Genomic DNA, 22646 nt, shown 5'->3' with positions numbered 1-22646 from the left:
CTGTGTGTGTGAGTATGTGGGTGTGGGCGTGTATCCTCATTCAATACTCATTCTGAAAAAACATGTCCATGGAACCATCAACACCAAATTGTCCTACTGTGCCCTGAGAGGATGAGAGGTAGGGATAAACAAAATTTATCATTTACATTCTGACAGAGAGTGAAAAATGAAGGAAAATAGCAGCAATGAATTTTTTTTTTTTCAGGGCCACAAGCAAGACAGACAGAACCAACATATGCATGCAAGCAACTCTACTGATTCCTGGCAAATTGCTCTTTCCACTGTTCTATTCCCTTAGCATACAAGTTAAAGAAAAAACAAAAAAGAACAATTCAGTTTCCCCTTGTTTCCATGAGAGCTTTACGGTTTTAAGTCCCAAAAGAAATGCAATAAAATGGCAGTTTGGTTGAAATAATACTGATAATAATAACATCAATTAGTTATTATTTATTAAACACTATGTGTCTACATAAAACTTATTCCATTATCACAATTACTCTGTATAACCATTTTACTTCTGGTAAAACTGAGATTCAGCCAGACCAATAATTTATTACAGATTGCCCAGCTTTTGTAGAGATTACACTTTCAGATACACATTAAACAATTAAAAAAAAAATGCACCATGGCCACCAATAAAAACAACAAGTGTTAATAGTTTTGTGGATTACATTCCCATATATGAGGCATTTTACGTTGCATTTGCTTTTCTCCACTGTTTCCTTTTTGGAACTGATAACAGAAGTGATTGTTTATTTCTTATTCATTGAAGAATTGAAATTGGCTTTTGTTCTGGGAACACTAGAAAGATGAATAAGCAAACATGTTCACCTTTGAATTAAGTATTAACACCATATTCTCATGAAATGAAAAAATATCATGATTTTTGTCACAAAATTTGAGGGAATATTGTCTGAATCCTCTTCCCTGTCCCTTCCTGTTTCTGATGATATTTCTATCTCAGAGATACCTGCATTATTCAAAATAGGTTACTGTCACTTACAATCAATAAAATAGCTAAATGTAGTCTTTTTAATTGTCCTGAGTTTCTCAGTATCAGATACCTACCTCAAAGAAACTCTTTCAAAGAGTGGATGTTTTCAGAATAAATGCAATTATGGCATTTGCCAGTGAATGGATGGAAATAGAGAATATCATGTTAAGAAAAACTAAACAAATTCTGAAACTCACAGATTGAATGATTTCTCTCTATGTGGAAGCAAGAGTAAATTAAAGGAAAGGGGGAGAGAAGGATAGGATAACAAAGAACCAATCAAATGTAAATTAATAGAGTGCTGAAAGGAAGTCTAGAAGAGGAATGAGAAGGGAAACAGGAGGGAGGGCAGGAGGGAAAAGAGGGGATCAGGAACTGAAATCAATTTCCATGTATGTATGACTTTGTTGGGATGCACCCTAATATTATGTATAACTATAAAGCTCTAATAAAAACAAAACAAATCAAGATATGGCTAATGGATTTTACCCAAAGGCCAATCTTGATCAGAAAAAAAAAATAGTGGATGGATGCTGGACTGTGCTAATTCTCTAAAAGAGTTTAAAGATTGTCAATATGTGCAAATTAGAGAGAATATTGTCAATTGTTATATGTCAATTTCACTTCCCAATCTGTCCCAAATTAATTCTCCCAGTTTGGCAGCTCTTGATTTAAATTTCTAACCTCCCAGATATTAGAATTTGTAGGGATAAAAGAGAATATCTGAAACTTGTTTCAGTTGTAGAGAGAAAAATTCAAAGCAATGATACAGAAGAATATGTATTTTTTCATTGCAACTAAAATGTAAACAAAGTACTGAATTTTATTCTGGGGAATTTAGGAATACTGAAGAATTTTAAATCTTTCCTGAATGATATAGATCCTTCAAAAATTATTTACTTCATTTCACAGCCCAGAGAATCATCTTCACTTGTCCACTTCACTTTATATTATGTATTAATTTCCCTCAAAATGGCAATTGGAACATCATAAAAATGATAAGATAAATGCTCTCTTGATTTCCACATTTCTTTGCTTTAGTTTTTTTGGAAATTCATTTGTATTTAAAATATATTTATATGGAATAGTTTTGGGGAAAATTCAGTCTGCTCACATATCCCTCCTGCCATAGGTCTTCATCTACTCAGAAAGGCTAGTGGAAGGACAGGAACAATTGCATGTCACCAGGAGGGTGGATTGTTTAGAAAATCAACAAAGTTTAAAAGACACTGAAAGAACAGGTAAATTTTGTGTAAGAAGGAAGGGAAGCATAGGCATGGTCAAAGGATCAGGAATCAGGTACTGCTGTTTTCTAATCCCTCAATTTGAAGTATTGTTTAAGGTTTATTTTCTATACATGGGAATCAAAGTCACGAGTTTATAGAATAGTTGTCATCTGAGAATTTAGAGTTAGGGAGCCCGCTATAAATAAAAATAATCCTGTGCTTATCCTTTCATCCTTGCAGAATTGAAACTGAGACAAGGCATATGATTCAGTTTAACAAGTATTTTTTTTTTAAGCTTTGCTATGCACCAGGAATTTGCAGGCACTGGAAATAAATAAAATAGAATTTTTCCCATCAAAGAACTCTTAGCTTATTGAAAGATACAAGAAAGAAAACAGAGAATTACAGTCTAGTATGATATATTTCTTTAAAAAGGTAAGTGAAAGGGTGTTATGGTCACACATCAGAGGAGCCTCTAACCAAAACCATATCAGTAAGAGAAGACATCTAGTAAGAAGAATAATCTGCATTGTGTTTTTAAAGATGTATAGAAAGTTAGGTAAAGAATTTTTACACAAATAACTATGAAGCTAGAAACTCAAACAAACTTAATACTGATAATTAGTGATAGTTTTTTGAGGTTACAAAAATATAATTTTACTTCCTATCACTTAAAATAATCTGCATTTTGAAGCTCCATTCCTCTAGTACAGAAGTATAATTGGTGTACTTTTTATTGATTTTTTCAAAAATAAATGAGAACGGACTGCATTACAATTCTTATTACACATATAGAGCACAATTTTTCATATCTCTGGCTGTATATAAAATATGTTCACACCAATTCGTGTCTTCATACATGTATTTTGGATAATGATATCCATCACATTCCACCAAGTGATAGTTCATTTTCACGGTTTAGTCATAATTTACAGAATACTCTAATATTTGTATTTTTCTTCTCACTCTCTAGTGTACAGAGGCTTCTGGACGATCTTTATTATACTGGGTATTGGTTCTGGTCTGGCTGGAGGATTTCTGCTGGTGTGTGGTATGCCCTTTGCCAATGCTGGATGTTACAAAATTGGAGGTGGCTTTCTGATGATATCAGGTATGTAGTAACTATGAGGACAAATTAATAACCAGAAAACTCTTTGTGTATGTGTGTGTGTGTGTGTGTGCACACACACACACACAGCGCACGTGCATGTGCATGTGACAGAGAGTGCACATGTGCATGTATGCATGTTTGTCTTTATATAACTTTTGCATGAATAGAAACTATACTAATAAGAAATAAAATGTAAATGAATAAATGCTGATGAGTTTGATATGTGCCCTAATATAAACTGTGCATAAAAATTTGTTGTTTTTTTTCCAACATATGTGAAATTTTACTTAGTGTTGGTGAGAAATATCATGTTTAACAACTTATTTACCTATTTCTAAAATCCTGATTTTTGGTTCCCCCCTCTAAACAGGTGACATATTGAAACATTTAGAGCCTCCTCCAATTATTTATTTATTGGCAGTACTATTCTGTAGTGAGCCGTTTCTGTGTACTGTGGCCGCCATTACAAGATGGCGCTGATAAGCGCCGTGGCCTGTGATAAACAACTCCTTATTTTGCGAGAGTTGGCACGTAGCTGTAAAACACCCTATGAGAAAGATCCACGTGGCAGTTGTGCATTGGGGCTTTATCTGCTTTATTAGGGCTGGGGCACGTAGCAGGAGTAGTAGTAGTAGGAGTAGGAGTAGGAGTAGTAGTAGGAATAGCAGTAGAAGTAGTAGTAGGAGTAGTAGTAGAAGCTAGAAGACATGTCAAAAAAAGGCCTGAATAAACTGCTGAAGGAAGAATCCTGTGTCGTGTTTCCTTTGCTGGCGAGGGGACGCGGCACTATTCAGTGTATAAGATAGATTTTAAGATGACTTTATTATGGGTAAAAATAGAATTTTTGGAAAATAAAACATGTTATATAAAGAAAAATATACAGGGGTGTTGTGGCTCAGTCGAACAGTGCTTGTCCCACTTGTGTGAGGCCCTGGGTTCAATCCTCAGCACCACATAAAATAAATAAACAAAATAAAGATATTGTGTCCAACTATAACTAAATAATATTTTATACCTTTATTTATTTATTTATTTTTATGTGGTGCTGAACCGAACCCAGTGCCTCCTACACTAGGCAAGCACTCTACCTCTGATCCACAACTCCAGCCCACTAAATAATATTTTTTAAACAGAAAAATATACAGTGTATTCTGACTCCTTAATAGAGCGATATACTCTCCTACATGCTTCCTTTCATATGACTAAAATGAACTATCTTATACATTGATTATACAATTAAGAAAAGAGTGCTTTACATACAAATAAATTTGACATAAATTAAACTTCTAATATTTAGCCAAAAAAAACTCCTCAAAATGTTAGGAAGCATTTTATTTTTTACTATATTCATATTTGCTTTCCTTGTATTGATGAAACTTTGGTGTTTTAACTTTAATCATTTTATTTTTATTTGTAAATATAGAAAACTATGAAAAATTGGAAAGCAAAGGCCACCCATAAACTCACAATCTACAGATAACCAATATTAATATTTTAATGTGTGCTAATTGAATATATTTCTTATATATATTTATTTTGTTAAAATATTGTGGGGATTATGCCAAATATTAGTAGTTAAACATCAGTTGTGTCTAATATTATCATTAATCTTTGTAACATGATCTTTTATAGCAGCATAATATTCTACCATTTATTCTTATCATAATTTATTTTATTTTCTGGTACTGTTGATAGAACTCAGGAGAGATTTACCACTGGGTTACATTCCACGCCCTTTTATTTTTTTATTTTTTGAGGCAGAATCTCACTAAGTTATCCACACTGGCCTTGAACTTGTAATCCTCCTTAGTCTTCTGAAGTGCCAAAATTACAGACATGCATTATCACACCTAGTTCTATCATAATTCATCTTACATTTACCTCTTTTTTGGAGATTTGATTTGTTTCCGTTCATTGCTATTGTATTTGCAATAATAAATGTCCCTGTATACTGTTTCATGAAACAAGTTCTTATTAAGCACTTACTAGGTAAATGATGCTGTGAAAGCTATAGGATAAATATTGATTGAAAAATCAGGTAAAGTCCCTGCTGCATGGAATTTAGAATCTGGTCAAGAGATAGACAAAAATAAGTAAATAAATGTGTAATTAAAATTTTAATAAGTTCGATGAAGAGAAAATAATAAGATTATGGAGACCAAAATATTGATAAGAGGTACTATTTTGGATGAGATAGATAGGGCAGGTATTTATGAGGAGGTAATATTTACATTCAAGCTGAATGTTGGAATGGGACAGACATGGGGACAAAGTCTCTCTCTCTCTCTCTCTCTCTCTCTCTCTCTCTCTCTCTCTGTGTGTGTGTGTGTGTGTGTGTGTGTGTCTGTGTACTTGGAGGCATGGAACACAGTGCACATTGTGTGGAGAGTGCTAGAAGAAACAAGCAGAATTATGGGGAGACCTTAAGGTGGTGAAGAAAAACTCGAAGATATTCAGTATATATAGAGTTTAGGTGTAAGTGGGTAGAGTACCATGAAATAAATTTCACAGAGTCATCAAAAGGTAGATAAACAGTGCTTTTTTACAGATCATGGTCAGGATTTTTCATTTTTTCTCTATTTCCATGAAAAGTCATTAAATAGTTTAATCAGAAGAGGAATATATTTTGATTTTCCTGTAAAATATCATTCCTGCTGCTTTGTGATTAAATAGTTGAAAAAAACAACAAAAAACCATTAGAATGATCTGATATAAAGGTTATAGTGGCATGGAGTAGAGAGTGGCAATAGAGAAGTAAATAATTTTAAGATATATTTAAATTTTAGGTGAACATTATGAATCATATATACACATACACATATTGGAACCAATAGGACTTGTGAGATACAAATGAGATGAGGGAAGACATAGGTTCATGAGAGAGTACAATTTTTGTGTACATCACTGATTATTTTATATTACAAGTTTAGTGAAAGAAAATGTATATGTTAAGGTTCTTACTATCTAATTGTCTCACCAAACTTATGTGATAATATATTTATCTCATAATGTATATATGATGTTTTCTGAAATCTTGACATTTAAATCATTAATTTATTATGCTACTAATGTCCCAAAATAATAGTAGATAATTTATATACATGTATATGTGAATTAATTTTCAGTTTTTTCCATATTTAATACATAATAGCCTGCTAATACAATCTTCTCTCTTCTCTATGCATTTACAAAATTGTGTGTATTTCTCAAGTTTCAAAGTACATCTAACCTTCCCTCATGAAGTCTTATCTCCACAATATTTTAATTTCCTTTAGGATGGAAGTCTGGTGTTATGTTATCTATCTGCTATACTGTCTAATTCAACACTGAGTATAAAATACATTAACTGATTAGTTATTGTCTTGTTGAAATTTGGTTTCTTTGAATTCATGGCTTATAATACAATGGTGGTCCCATGAAATAATGAAATGAGACCTTACAATTTATTAATGCTTGTTCTTAGAGACATATACCCAGAAAAGTTCTATAATGAACAATTATTTTTTTAATTTCTATTTTTGTATTTTTGATATTTTTATTTGTTCTTTTATGCATGAAAGTAGAAGTGTATTTTGACATATCTTACATACATGGAGTATAACTTGTCTTTTTTGTGGTTGTACATGATGTGGAGTTACACTGGTTGTGTATTCATATATGAAGATAGGAAAGTCATGTCCAATTAATTATACTATCTTTACCATTCCCATGCCCCTTCCCTTACCCCCATTCCCCCTGTCTACTCTGGTGAACCTCCATTCCTCTCTCTCCACCCCACCTATTATGAATCAACATCCATATAGCAGAGAGAACATTCAGTCTTTGGTTTTGGGGATTGGCTTGTTTCACTTAACATGATAGTTTCCAGTTCCATCCATTTATCAGCCAATGCCATAATTTCATTCTTCTTTATGATTGAGTAATATTTCATTGTGTATGTGTTCCATATTTCTTTATGCATTCATCTATTGAAGGTCACCTAGGTTTGATCCATAGTTTAGCTATTGTAAGTTGAACATCTATGAGCATTGATAGGGCCATGCCACTATGGTATGTTGATTTTAAATCCTTAGGGTATATGCTAAGGAGTGAGATAACTGGTTTCATTCCACGTTTTATGAAGAACCCCATACTGCTTTCCAGAGTGGTTGCACCAATTTGCAGTCCCATCAGCAATGTGTGAGTATGTCATTTTCCCCACTTCCTTGCCAACATTTATTGTTATTTGTATTCTTGATAATTGCCATTCTGACTGGATTGAGATGAAATATCTGTAGTTTTAACTTCCATTTCTCTAACAATTAAATTTTTAATTATATGGTATATGCCAAATTATATAATGTTATGGTTAATTATCTAAAAACACTGATAACAATAACAGTAATTTATTGATGTGTAAGAACATGATGGGTAAGGATAGAAATACCATGAGATATTAGTGGAGTGAGAGATCATTGTGAGTGAAGATGGGTAGCAAAATCACTGTGGTGTGCCTCAGTCTGGCTGGGCACAATTCAGGAGCTACTTGTCAAAAGAAACGAACTTTATTTTTAGAACACACACACCACACCACACAGCTCCTCAGGAAAAACCCTCAGAGCCCAACTGCCACCACTGGCTTCCCACAAACCTCTCTACCTCCCCCACTCCTCCTGCTCTTGAGGCTGATTGGCTGGGTCGCATGGGCGGAGTCAAAAAAGTCCCCCAATGAGCAGCTCCGTGGTCTGAAAGGGAGGGGAAACAGCCCAATGAGCATCACCGCAGAGGAGCCAATCAGTTGGCCGCTGTGAGCCAATCATCAGCTGGCAGCTGGAAGTTTGCTGGCAGCTGGAAGTTTGCTGGGACCCCTTCGGCTGTGGCTCTCAACAGTGGTGGAGGTGAGACATTTTCAAGATGATTGAGGTACATGGTAAGGTGAGAGAGTATTCTACAGGCAGGAAGGCTTGTGTTTCACAGGTGGTAATGTAGAAGCACTTGAAAGAAAATTAAAAATGCTTCCACAACTTTTTTCTAGTAAGATTTATACAAATATTGATGTGGCTGTGTCCCTGTAGTATTCTGTTATTAAGTCATTTGAGTATAGACTGAAGAGAGGGATAGCTGTGTCATATGGTGGTTCCATCCCAATTTTCCAAGGATTCTCCATACTGCTTTCCATATTGGCTGCACCAATTTGTAGTCCCACATCAATGTTTATAGCAGCACAATTCTCAATAGCTAAAGTGTGGAACCAACCTAGATGCCCTTCAGTGGATGAATGGATAAAAAAAACGTGGCATATATACATAATGGAATATTACTCAGCAATAAAAGAAAATAAAATCATGGCATTTGCAGGTAAATGGATGGAGTTAGAGAAGATAATGCTAAGTGAAGTTAGCCAATCTCAATAACCAAATGTCAGATGTTTTCTTTTATATAAGGAGGCTGATTCATAGTGGGATAGGGAGAAGGAGCATGGGAGGAATAGATTAACTCTAGAGAGGGCAGAGGAGTTGGAGGGGAAGGGAGGGGGCATGGGGTAATTAATTATGGTGGAATTTAATGATCATTATTATCCAAAGTACAGGTATAAAGACATGAATTGTTGTGAATATACTATGTATACAACCAGAGATATGAAAAATTGTGCTCTCTCTATATAAAAAGAATTGTAATACATTCACTTTCATATATAAATTTTAAAAATACATTCTACTGTCATATATAACTAAAAAGAACAAATTAAATAAATAAATAAAGATGTTTGCTGGGGAAAAAGTACTAAACAAGCAGGTTGTGCTGGTACACCACCATAATCCCAGTATTTAGGGAGGGTAAGTCAGGGTAAAAAAAAAAAGAAAGATTTATAGCCAAAGAGAGTTATGTAGAAATAACATATTGAACTTTACTATAGTTTTGGGAATGAAAGACAGGAGTTTTTGTAGACAGATATTTTGAAGAGTTTTAGGTTAAACTAGACCTAAAACCTAGAGACAGCTAGAAACAGCTCTATGCCAGATAAAATAATTACATGAAATAATGTGGTGATGTTGAGATTGATATTTACATTTGTATATAATTTATTTTGGCACACTTCTGTGCATTTATAGTTAACAGGAAGAGTCAACAGTGTTTTCTGGAGGAAACACTTTTTTTTTTAATTATTTTCACTCATGTGATGCCAACCACCTCAAGCTCAAGGGTATGCCTTAAAATAAACCTCATTAACTTTGAATCAATTTTCCAATGTAATGTGAATTTCAGGAGCAAATGAACTAGGTTGATGTGACAGGGGTCTTAAAAGTTGGAGGCAGGGGCTGGGGATGTGGCTCAAGTGGTAACGCGCTTGCCTGCCATGTGCGGGGCGCTGGGTTTGATCCTCAGCACCACATAAAAAATTTAAAAAAAATAAAGATGTGTCCACCGAAAACTGAAAAATAAATATTAAAAAATTCTCCCTCTCTCTCTCTCTCTCTTAAAAAAAAAGTTGGAGGCAGCCTTTCTAAACAATGGTCAAGATTGCAATTCAGATATTCCTGGACTTTGTGCTGCTTTAATTTTGGGTGTTTTACATTTAGATAGTTGTTGTCTTGAACAACTCACCCCACCCTCATTCTTCACTTCCCGGGTTCTTCACAGCTGTGGGGTACTAGGTCATCTCCTGTATCCTTTGAAATCATTTTGCCAATAGAGGTTAAAAATTACTAGCATATAAATCAGTCTTAACCTTTATTTAAGTGTTAATCATGCCTTCAATTTGAGTAGAATTGAAAAATTATTGGGAGAGAGGGAGGGAAGGAGAGAGAGAGAGAGAGAGAGAGAGAGAGGGGAGAGACAGGATTTTTTTAAGTCCATAATTCTTTGGTGAAAAATAGATTTCCCATAAATCTAACCAAGTCCCAAGCTCTTATTCTAGCAGTGTTATAAAAGAAATAACTGATGTTTAGTTATGTCTTTATGAAGAAAATTACAAAGAATATAGGAGAAAATTAGAGTAAAATATACAAATATAACAAAAGGAATCACAACTACAGACTTTTTACTTTATGGCCATAATGAGAAGTCACCATGCAATTACATTATCTATAGAAAAATTTTCTTTTCTTTGATGCAAATTATCCATAAGAACCATGTATGTGATGATACTGAAGATCATTATTATATTTTCTTAGTGTTAATGTCTGTAACAAGCGATATGTTTCAAAGGGAAATGAGTACCTAATAACCAATCATCCATATTTCTATTATTAGCAAATTATGTGAAATAAATTTAGTTTCCCAGGAGAGTTTCAATTCTGTTCTTCCATAATTACGCACTTTTCTCTCTAAGTTGGATTTACACTAAAACCTCATTAATTTAAAGTAATTTTTGAGAAATGCAGGACTGAATGGAAGAATTTTTAAAAAAGAAATAGTTTTACACACTGTATTAATGAGCAACATAGCATTTCAAAGTAGGAAAACTGCTTTAGTGAACAGAAAAATGTATAATTAGAATGCTAGCTATTTGCCACAAAAAAGGGCCATAAGTAAATGTTCTCTAAGAAGGTTGGCAATGCCTTAGTATCCCATGAAGTTTGCTTAATGTGGCCTATTTTTATATGCAGAACATAGAAAAACAACAATCCTTACATTGATTTTTCTCTAGACTAGCCAATATTGCTTCTCCTTTCTTTTGGATTCACTTCTTGCCCTTCATTACCCTTTCAGACTTAATATTTTTAATAGTATCTTATTTTGTGAGGTTTTCTTCAATTAGATCTGTGCTGTCACACCCACTTTTTATTTTCCCTCTTGGCTCAGGAAGGACTTTATTATGACTGGTTCAGATTTTGGGGATCATAGCTCAGACAAAGTCTCTACACAATAAATTATTTACCTGTGGTACCTGTGGTGTTTTTCATGAATTCTAAATTGATGGAGTGCAAATGAAAACTTTACTTCCTACACAGATATGTTCATATAGATTGAGCCTTTGCACACACAGAATAGGAAAACATTTAATGTGGTTTTTTAAAACATTTTTTTAAAAAGCTTGTCTTCTTTAGTTTTCTGATATACACCTAAAGGTGATTCACTCCTTTAGCATGTAGTGCTGTGCTCCATGAAAAGTAGCAACTCACTAGAAAAAAAGTCATATTGAAATGAAAAATCTATATTTATCAAGTTGGAGACTAGATATTGATAAGGATAGGGTAAGATGAAGACATAATCTATGTCACACATTTCACTGTAATATATATATATATATATATATATATATATATATATATATATATATATATATATATATATTGCCATTCTTTGGAGCAGAAGACTGTGTTCAAGTGTAGTGGCAGCCCCTGTCTCCACAGAAAAGTCTTAACTGGGCTTCTCCAGAAATCTTCACCATGGCTGATTTTGGGACTGTCAGAAAAAGAGTCTCTTCAAAAGAGTTCAATGAAGGTAAACTTCCTATTTTTATGCTGCCCTATTTTACTTGGCCACTGGCCGGGAAGATATCAACACTCCAGGTGCTGGACACCTCCTTACTAGTTTTTCACAAACGTATCCAGTATAGAAGTTTGTAGAAATGTACAAACAAGGCCTCTGGCCTTGAGCTGGGCTTCACAAGATGTCTATATTTCTAAGAGTAGAGAAGATACCAATTGTTCTCCATGGTAACAGCTGGCAGGGGGAAGAAATGTAAGGGGAGAAGAAGCTCTACCCTTCTCAGGTGTTGTCCTTGAAGGGTTAAATTGCCCAAAACAATGAGAGAAAAAGCAGCTTTTATGTAAAATTCTGCAGCCCCTCCCTTTACATGCTGGGTATAAAATTCTGAAACTATCTGAACTTGGGGTTCAGGGGATTGATTGATTATAGCAAATGCTGTGCCTTCTGAACCTGGCTGCAGCCAAATAATACTGTTTCCTGCTATCTTCGATGCCTTGCCTTGTTTGTCCCCACAACACATGTTTTGTAATATGATTTTTCACCCTACATGTTTTACTTGAAAAATAGTAAAGACAGATGATTTATCCTGCCTTTTAAAAATTCTCTTCATCTCTCCAACATCTACATTATTGGTATGCCTCAATATTCATCCTTAGTCCCCTTCCCTAGATCACTCATTCCCTTTATAAACTCATCTCTGACTCATGGACTTAAATATTATCTATATGCTGAAGATTCCCAAACCTATGTCTATGTAGTACCCCTGTGAACTCCAGACATAGATATCCAGTAGCTAACTTGGTGTCTCTACATAGTATACTGTTATAATGCATTTGAATCATATCACTTTCATGTTTAATGATGAAAAGGCTTCCACTTGACTTAGAGGAAAGATTCATGTATTTACAATGAGCTACACGGTCCTGAATGGTCTGTTGTCTACTAATCTTCTGCCATTTACCATTTTATCCTTGTTTTGTACAACTACTCCTTGCTCACTCAGACTCAACCATAGTGGTCTTCTTGCTGTTTCTTGAACTTGGATGCAATCTCTTCCTGAATACTCTCCTCAGTACTCTGTGTGGTTTAATAATATGACTTCTCTGAGTTTTTTAATGGTATGTTCTATCCTGATCAAGTTATTTAAACATCACAACACTTACACTTACCAGTGCTATAATACCTTATAATATAATATATTTTCCCAATTAATATAGTATTTTCAGCTTCTAATTGGCTTTATTTATTATTTATCTTTCACCTCCTATTGCTAGAATCCAAGCCCCATAAAGACAAGGGATATTTTGTTCAATTCTATAATCTAAGAACCTAGATAAATTCCCGATATATAGTAAGTATTTGCCAAATGAATAAGTATATTGAACAAATTATTTTATTTACTGAGATTTAAAGATATACTTTCCCAAAAATTATACTAATAAGCAATAGAAAAGAGAAAAATCTTTGCTAATTACAAAACAAATCACTTTTCAAAAATGTTGGAAATTGAGGATATCTTCTTTTAAGAGGTAGATAGAGAAACTGGAATGAAAGAAAAGGACTATTGTTTGGCTTAAACCATGCTACTGGAATACTAGATCTATATCATATAATTAAGAGGGAAAAGAAATCTTTTCAGAGTCATAATCATTATTTAAAATGCTGAAATTTACACATGCATGTGTTCTGCATTATTTGTTCACCAGAATTTCTCAGTGGTTACTAGGAGCTACAATTATAAAACTGAGTTAACATAAATTTCTTTAATAAAAATATTTCATTGTAAGTTAAGTTTTGAAAATGATAGGTTAAAAAAAGTTAAATTGGGGCTGGGGATATGGCTCAAGCAGCAGCGCGCTCACCTGGCATGTGTGCGGCCCGGGTTAGATCCTCAGCACCACATACAAATAAAGATGTTGTGTCCGCCGAAAACTAAAAAATAAATATTAAAAATTCTCTCTCTCTCTCTCTCTCAAAAGAAAAGCAAAAAGTTAAATTGGTATCTTTGACCATATGATTTCTAACAGTTTGATATACTGGTTACCTTGAATCACTAAGGTTGGAGGTGAAGAACATATCATATTCTAAATGTATTTTACTGAATATACTGCATCCCCCTCTATCTCTTGAATGTAATATCTTGCTAATATGCTTTATTTACCTTTAGAGGTCAGACATAAGACTTATGTGGAAGTTAATAAAGAAGACAATCTCACACAAATTAAGAAAGCATTTTTTTTTTTTTTTTTTTTACCAAAAGCTTAGTCCTTGTCCCTGATGCCTATCTAATAATGAGGACATGGTTTTGAGAAAACAGAAAAAGAAGGTTTTGTGTTTTTTTTTTTTTCTAGCAAATTAGAAACATAGGAGATTACTGTCCCAGAGGCTGAGATTCAACCCTTCAGTGAGAACAGAAGGTTTTGATTCATTCCAGATGTTCCCTGGTGGGTGGGAGACTGTGATTCACTTGTAAATTTAGGAGGTAGCCATTTCCTAGATCTTCTAGTTAGTTCCATCACTAAGGTCCAAAATACTTGTTTGTCTTGTTGGTTGTTTGGTCAAAGACAGATAAGTGAACCTGGGATGAGGAAAATGTAATCCTGTTTTTCCCAAGGTTAGGGCATAGGAGAGGAAGAAGAGAAAAAGAAAAGCCTGTCCACTTTAAAACAAGCCTCAGTAGCTATATTCAAAGAATGAGATAGATCACTGTTACATCAAGGCAGTTCAGTGGTCCATGGGGGTAGTTGGCAGGTGACTATACAAGGCTAGGTTGGCAATATAGTAGACAGCAAAGTAATACTTTGTTGTACACCAATTTGCACAAACACTTCTCAGTATTTCAGCCAGGCTCTGAAAACCATGAAGACAGTAACTCATAATCACACCAGTGAAAAACAGATCAAGTTTTTCTGTGAGGAGTTTAGTAAGAATTGTATGTCTATGAAATTGAAACCAGTCTTGAAAATAAGTTTCAGGTCTTTGTTCCCCTGCTATTGAAGACTGAACACCTGAGAATCACTGAGGCAAGTGTAATAAAGTTTTATTTAAAGGAAAGAAGGTCAAGGGAGAGAAAGACTCTTCTAGAGAAGAGGGGGTCCTGAGCTGGTGCCCCAGGCAGTGGATGTCTTGCACCTTTTACAGATTTTAGGTTTACTTTCTTCTCATGTCCCCTCCCCATCTTTTCTTGCCTAGACAACCAAAAGCCTGGGATGAGTTGCCCAGGGGGTACCTCTCTCTATTTTCCATATCAGCTCAGAAAGGCAGGAAGAGAGTCACCCAGGAAGTAGTCATTAACAATGCTTTGTCTTGGAGGAACAATTCCCTGGAGGCAGGTGACTTTGGCAAAATTTCTAAAAAATTCTCACATATAGCTGATGAGAGGAAGTGTCCTGGGGGTATTAGTATTTTATTTCCTGTTGAACCAGCATCTGTCTTCTGGACCCAATCATTCATTATATACACTGACTATCCTTTTGCCCCCTCTCAAAATCAGGCTCAAATTGACTCAGGTCAAACTTGTGATGCTAGAGTCCTTTGTGATAGTTATTGACAGGTACTCCCACATAAGAATCATTGCTTTATATCCTCTAGCTTTACTTACTTTTGGTAGAGTTGACACAAGTGCACATCTTAAAATTACATAAAGAAAGAATATATTGTCTTTCCTTTTAAATGTCTATGTATGACTGTGCTTTGGTCATATTCTCCTGCCAGGTGCTTAAGATCAAGTTGGTCAAAACTGACCTTGTTCTTGTTTACCCTTAGCATCAACTGAGATGCTTCAGAGATCACTCTTGGTAAAGCATGAGAAGCCTTTTAGCTCCTTTAGCTTTCCTATACCAGTTGTGTCATCTTCAGGATGAGTCAGGATCTTGCTGACCATATGTGGCTTCCTTTGGAAGTGACACTCCTTTTTAAAGAATGAGCTGATTGGCTTCTTGTTCTCTAGGGTGCTCTCAATCTCCCTGATCAGGTGGTGACTCACTGGAGTTGCAGGACCCTTAAAAGATTCCTGTCATTCTCAGTGTCCTGGTTGACCTTAGAGTGCAAAGGCCAAAATATTGGCTGCTTTTCAGTGGCCCTTTTACTTCCTTGAATTGTTCTCCACAATTTTGTTGTTTTTGTTTTAAACATGTGGCAGGCCACTTTCAGGAGTCTTAAAGTGGAAATAATGGATTATAACTCCAGCATCTATAATTTTACAGTTGCCTCTTCCATTTAATTTGAATCAGTATTAATACTAGGATGTAGCATTATATTCTATCGTGATGGTTTATTGTCTTAAATTAGCTCAAGTTTTTCTATTAAAAGTAGTACTTCTGCAAAAGTACCAACTAGCAACAGTTATAAAATTTTACAAAGAAAATAAAACACAAACATTAAAGCATCTTTGGTATCTATCTATCCTCTACAAAGCCCCACATTTACATACAAGTTTTACCTTATCTTAAAACTTTTTTACAAATCTAAATAGCTTTTAAAATTTTCCTCAACTTTTACTCAAGTTTTGCATTATATCCCCTATTTATTTTGAGATCATAGTAATATTTATAACAACAACAAAAATCTATCATTTCAACATAACTTTAAATATGCTTAATTCTAGCCTACTTTTGAGCTATTATAACATGGAAAAGGATGAGCGGCAGAGATCTGACTCAGGTGAAGCTAGCCACTTCACAAAATTTAAAGTGTTTTGTTTCTAAAGCTGATCTTTGCCTTTTTAAGAAATATCATTCTACAAAATTCTCACATATAGTTTTCTGAGTCTATTGAATATCAGTTAACATAATATGACATTACATCTGAAACATGAATCAAACAGAAAGACAAGAGAGTTCCAAACTTCCTACTCATGGAAAAAGTGGCAAACCACACTTCAATTGTCAACCTTCAAGAAAATCAGGCTCGCCTTATTACTTTCCAAAAATACATTTACATTCACATCTCATTATAAGGAGTAATGCAGCATTTTTATACAACTTATTGACAAGTTACCTTTATCCAGTTATAAAACATTATATGACATAAATAAATACCAACCAAATATGTTATTTTTATATAAATCTGAAAGAGACTATTGATACAATTTTAGTTTGGAGAACAATAACTTTGTACTCTCACAAGTTTTATATTTTAAAGGGCTTGTATGCTTGAGGAACATAAATGCATTTAATATACAAAGAATCCAGTAATATTTAGTGTCACAATTCCATAGATGTCCTTAAATTAACTACGTTAAACTTTTAAAGTAAAATATAGAATATATGGTGTATGGTAAAATAATCACATGTCTGCATTATTTAGCAGTACTAGAAAAATATCAAAGGATAACCTTAGATCTTATATATAGATCTTATATATTTAGAAAACAGTGTTAATAATCAGAAATTACTTAATCAAAGGGCACATATATAAGTCAGGTCATCAAATGGCAGTGTGGCTCTCTGTGTCAAGTAAAATGTATAAAAGACTGCACTTATTGGGTACCTTTCCAATAAATGTACATAGATTTCCATTTTACAAATTTTACATAACACTTAGACAAGGCTCAGACATACATAGTTTTCAAATGTATACATATCTCTAGTTGCATATATTTAGGGTATTAACTATACTGTAATAATCTAATATACAGTTATTTATTTAACTACTTACAAAGTAATCATTTAAAAGAGTTTAAAACAAGTATAAACCGTGATCCTTTAAGACTTAGTTTTCTTAAGGAACAAAACCTAATAGACACAAGAAAATTATCTTGATGGATAAGAGCAAAGCAACGTTTCAGACATTGCTTCATGTTACTACATTAAAATTTAATAATTTTGACTGTGGTGATCATAGTTGGTTTAATTATGTACACATACTTTCTGAGACTTACCTTCCATAAAACTTCTGCAACTTATTTAGATATTCTACAGCCTGTTTACATCCTTAGTTTTGTCCTCTCTTTCATCTTGGACCTTAGTACAGAATATTATTTTCCATAAAAATGTTTTCTCATACAGAAACAATTTTTTTACTTCTAACTTTACATAATAAAGTATATTTCCATACCTATAACTTTCTAAAACTCTTTTCTAGTATAAAACCCTTTCTTAAATTCATATTCTGAAACAATCTTTATGAATGTTATCAATGCACTAAGTTTATAAAATGTATTTTGACTCAGGACAGGAATTAGACAATTTGGCATATGAAAAAACTGTGCCTTAATTTTTTTTTCTTCCAGGTTGCATTCAAGGGGATGCAGCACAGGAGATCTTTGAGTCTGACCTGTCTCTCTTATAATTATCACAATGCCATCAACTTTAAGTGAGTTCCCAACTGTCTATTTTATGCAGAGGCCCCTATGGGCATTTTTCTTATACTAGGCATACTTACATTCAGTGGAGGAGGCCCTTTATTTTCCTTCCTTCCTTCCTTCCTTCCTTCCTTCCTTCCTTCCTTCCTTCCTTCCTTCCTTTCCTTTCCTTTCCTTTCCTTTCTTTCTTTCTTTCTTTCTTTCTTTCTTTCTTTCTTTCTTTCTTTCTTTCTTTCTTTCTTTCTTTCTTTCTTTCTTTCTTTCTTTCTTTCTTTCTTTCTTTCTTTCTTTCTTTCCCAGGGATTGAACCCAAGGGTGCTTAACCACTGGAGCCATATCTCCAGCCCTTTTTATTTAGAGTCAGTGTCTCAGTAAGTTGTGCCTCACTAAGTTTCTGAGGCTGGCTTTGAACTCGTGATCCTCTTGCCTCAGTTTCCCCAGTGACTGAATCTATCCTTTTCTTTAGTTTTCCATGGAGATCCCTTGGCAGAGGTTGCCAAAAATTGGGTTGGCTTTAGATTCTCTATTTTTTTTCTTTTCTGGGTGCAGTTATTTAATCTGCCAGTTTAGTTTGATGAGATAGTATCAGTAAGAATTACTCTGCTGCGGTGACAGATATCCTATGGTCTAATTGGATATACTGTCAGATTTTAAAAGAGAAGATTAATCCTGTTCCCAGGTCATAACTAATGATGCTAAAACCTACTGCCAAGTTCTTTGTGGCCAGTAACATACTCCCTCCATTGGGCCAAAGGGGCTTGAAGGCAGGGCAGAGTCCAGGTCCTCTTTTCCCATTTTCTACAGTCCACACAGATTTCATGGATTTCTTTTTCCTATTCAGGATTGCTGGCTCTGATCCACAGAAAGATAATCTGTGGCTGCCTGAAGCCAGGCTGAGTGCTTTCCAGCACTGAGTTGAAAGTATTGAAATAAATTTTTAACCCTTTTTTCTGGTGTCTGGCTATCCTTGCACTTCAGAGGTAGTGCCTTTTTGCACTCTCAACTTGGTTTCTGGCTGTTCAAACTACTTATAATGCAAATGCATAAATGCCTGTACATTTAGAATTTCTTCCATTTACTTTATATATGACAGACCAACTCCAAATGCAAGATTGTATAGTAATCCAGAAAACCATTCAAATGTTAGATTATGTTACAGTAAAACATCTTTCTCTTAGGCTTATACCTATAGGTAACCCATTTAACCAAGATATTTCCAAGAGACTATCTATAGGATGAATTCAGCATTGCCCATGTCTTAAAGGGCCAGATATACACACAAAAAAAGAAACAGACAGCTAGAGAGGATCCCTAAAACTGTGGCCAAGATGGGAAACTTTAAGACAGATCTGCATATACAAAAAATTATACTTACTTTAAAACTCTGACAGACCAACTCTAACAGCATGACTTATAATGCAGAAAGTCATTTAAAAGCCAGTTTGTTATTGTAAAACCTCATCTTTTTCTTAGGCTTATACCTGTATGTGGCTCTCTCTCTCTCAGCCACAATCTTTCCCAAGAGACAACCTATAAGATCAATATAGCATTGCCCATGTCTTAAAAGAGGCAGTAAACAGATACAAACAAAAACAAACAGACAATCTGGGCATCCCCAAACCCAAGGCCAACAAACAGATGAGAAACTAGAAGGATTAGAAGAGAGTAAACATCCCTAGGTTCTTGAGCCCTGCTTAACCATGACTCCTATACTAGCAGCATAGATGTCCCCATCTTTATGGAACCAGAAGTTCCCATAAAGAACAACCAGATATGTAAAATTAAGGGTCTCAGTGTGCATACACATTTACCAGATGACAAAGTGTCATGGCCTACTGAGTTCAGTTTCCTTTTTCTCAAAGGGGACTAAGCTGAAGCAACCTATCCTGTTTAAAGACAGGAGTTTCCTGAAGCAAAAGGAGCCTCAGTGGGACAGCTCCTTAATCCCTACCTTTACTTATAGAAATAGCTTTTCCTGATCCACCTCAGGGAAACTCTCCCATCTCCATCTGCTAACTCTCAAGCAGTTGGCACTCAACAAATTTGCCAGCCACTCTGCATCCTCTGCATGAAAGTGGGTTGCTTGGAGAGTCAGGTCTACCAAGAAAGCTAGAGTGAGGTCTGAATTTGGGACAAATCTGGGTCACCAAATTTCTTACCAAAAGCTCTGTCCTTGTCCCCAGTGCAGATCCCCAATTAAATTTGCTATTTTTGTATAAAGTCTGAAAGAGATTATCACTACAGACAACTTTAGTTTGGAGAACACCAGCTTGGTAAAGTGCTCTCTAAAGTTCTCAGACATCTATATATCTCATTCACATATATTTTTGGTGTCAAATATATTGTAATAACTTAAAATAACAGTTGTTTATATAACTAGCTACAAAGTTGCCATTTAAAAGAGTTTACAACAGTTACAAATCATAATTCCTTTAAGAATTTCTTTCCTTCAGTAATAAAACCTAACAGACAAAACAAATTGGCATAAAAACAAATACACCTGTAATCCCAGCAGCTTGGGAGACTGAGTCTGGAGGATTGTGAGTTCAAAGCCAGCTTCAGCAATGACAAGGCACGAAACAACTCAGTGAGACCCTGTCTCTAAATAAAATACAAAATAGGGCTGGGGATGTGGCTCAGTGGTTGAGTGTCCCTGAGTTAAATCCCTGGTATACTCACTCCCAATATTTTTAGTTGTATTTTATTTTATTTATTTTTTTATATTGTGCTAAGGATTGACTCCAGTGCCTCATATGTGTTAGGCAGGTGCTCTACCACTAAGCTACAACCATAGCCCCAATGATTTATATTGATATAAAAGGGCACATCAATGTTTTAGACTGTTTCTTATTAGTGGATTAAAATTTGACCTTAGGAACTCCAGTAATAATTTTTATTAACTGTACTAATTATAGCCAACTTAATCACTTACACAACCTTTTTGAGATTTACCTTCCATAAAACTTCTGAGATTTACTTAGACATTCTACAACTTTTTATAGCCTTAGTTTTGATTCTTCATTTTGGATATTGGAATCAGAATATATTTTTACCATACAGAATACTTTCACATCCAGAAACATTTTTCTTTTCATTTTTTCTATCTTATATTTCTATATACTCTCTGTATGTAGAATATAACTTTCTTATATTCAAGGTTTCTTTTACTCTTTCTTAAATACATATTTTGTAACAATCTTTATGAAATTTCTGAATTGAGGCAAATTATTTTTTTAATAAGATGAAATACTTTACACTTTTTTAACAATACTTTAATTGAAGCACAGCTGAAATTTTTGAACACTTTGCATAAATAATCACACCTGTTGGAATTGTAACTCAATAACCTTGCTTTTTAATATTTATTTTTTAGTTGTATTTGGACACAATGTCTTTATTTTATTTATCTTTATGAGGTGCTGAGGATCAAACCCAGGGCCTTGCACATGCTAGGTGAGTGCTCTACCACTGAGCCACAACCCCAGCCCCTATGAGTTGTTTTTTTAAGACCTAGAAGCAAAGCAATCACAGGAACAAAGCTTCTCAACTGTTTCTTTTTTTCATTTACCCATTTACAAAACCATATTTAGCATACCCATATATATGTTACCTTATAGGTCTCAAGAGGCCAAAAGTACATGAATTTATATTTAGTAGTTGATATTTCGGTATTTTAATTTGCAAATTAATCAGATGTCTACTCTAATATTTATGAAGGTTAATCCCATTTATGTTAAATATAATTTACTAATTTATAACTGTTAACTTTAGGTTATTCATGAAAACCAAGCCTACTCAAAATTTAAGTAATCTTTTTCTCTGCCAAACAAAATCCTAAAACCAGTGGGACATTATAATTTAAACATTTTATAGCTCTAAAGACTTGCACAAATTGGTACTCATCAGTGTGAACTTTCTTCATAGAAGAAAGCAGCATAGATGTCCCCATCTTTATGGAACCAGGCAATCTGTAGAGTATATAGGAAAGCTGACTCAATTCATGTTTCAGAATTTTGCACAAAGAGAATGGATCCCCATTAATACCTATCTCTTAAGGTGGTATTTTTTTTTCTTCCAGGGGCAAGTTATTTCCTCCTAAGAAAAACCTCAGTTAAGGTAACATTGACCAACTTTCTCAGGGTCCCTTTGGCCCAAATAGCATTACTGTCTTTTAGTATACCTCTAGCAGAGCAGGCTTTGTTTATTTTTCCTGTGAGGCACTTACAAATGAAGTCATTACTTTTGGGGTGAGAATGTTATTAGCACATTTAATTTCCACAACAAATTTAAAAAAAAATCTGTGCCTTAATCTATTTTTTTCCTCCCAGATTTAATTCAAGATATTGGAGGACAGGATATTGTTGAGCTTGCCTCACCTCCCTTATCATTATCACAATGCCATCAATTTCAAGCAAGTTTCCCACTGTCAATTTGTCAATTTTACCTAAAATCTTCTTTTTTTTTTTTCGGGAGGGGAGATGGGGCTTTTTTACAGTAGGTGTATTGATATTCAATTGAGTAGGCTCTTTTCATCCTTTTTATTAGGCTTCCTTGAAGATCTCTTAGATGGGTTTTCTTATTTAATTCTGTTGTTCA

General features: G+C 34.4%; 1 protein-coding gene across 5 annotated transcripts in view; it reads left to right on the top strand.

The window, feature by feature from the left end:
• Positions 1-22646, top strand: part of LOC113176334 (transmembrane protein 182-like) — a 76545-nt gene that overhangs the window by 29855 nt on the left and 24044 nt on the right. For 2 of the 5 annotated variants that reach the window (XM_026380799.1, XM_026380798.1), the window contains exon 4: positions 3194-3331. In XM_026380799.1, coding sequence (XP_026236584.1) covers positions 3194-3331 — 138 coding nt within the window. Of the gene's footprint in view, positions 1-3193; positions 3332-17978; positions 18172-22128; positions 22167-22646 lie in introns of those variants that run through there. The other 3 variants (XR_003300056.1, XM_026380801.1, XM_026380802.1) reach the window with 3 other exon arrangements.

The sequence above is a fragment of the Urocitellus parryii genome, chromosome X, assembly GCF_045843805.1.
Source record: "Urocitellus parryii isolate mUroPar1 chromosome X, mUroPar1.hap1, whole genome shotgun sequence".
In the NCBI taxonomy this organism is placed as follows: domain Eukaryota; kingdom Metazoa; phylum Chordata; class Mammalia; order Rodentia; family Sciuridae; genus Urocitellus; species Urocitellus parryii.
The sequence above is the reverse complement of the archived record's forward strand: the minus strand, read 5'-3'. Positions and strand labels throughout refer to the sequence as shown.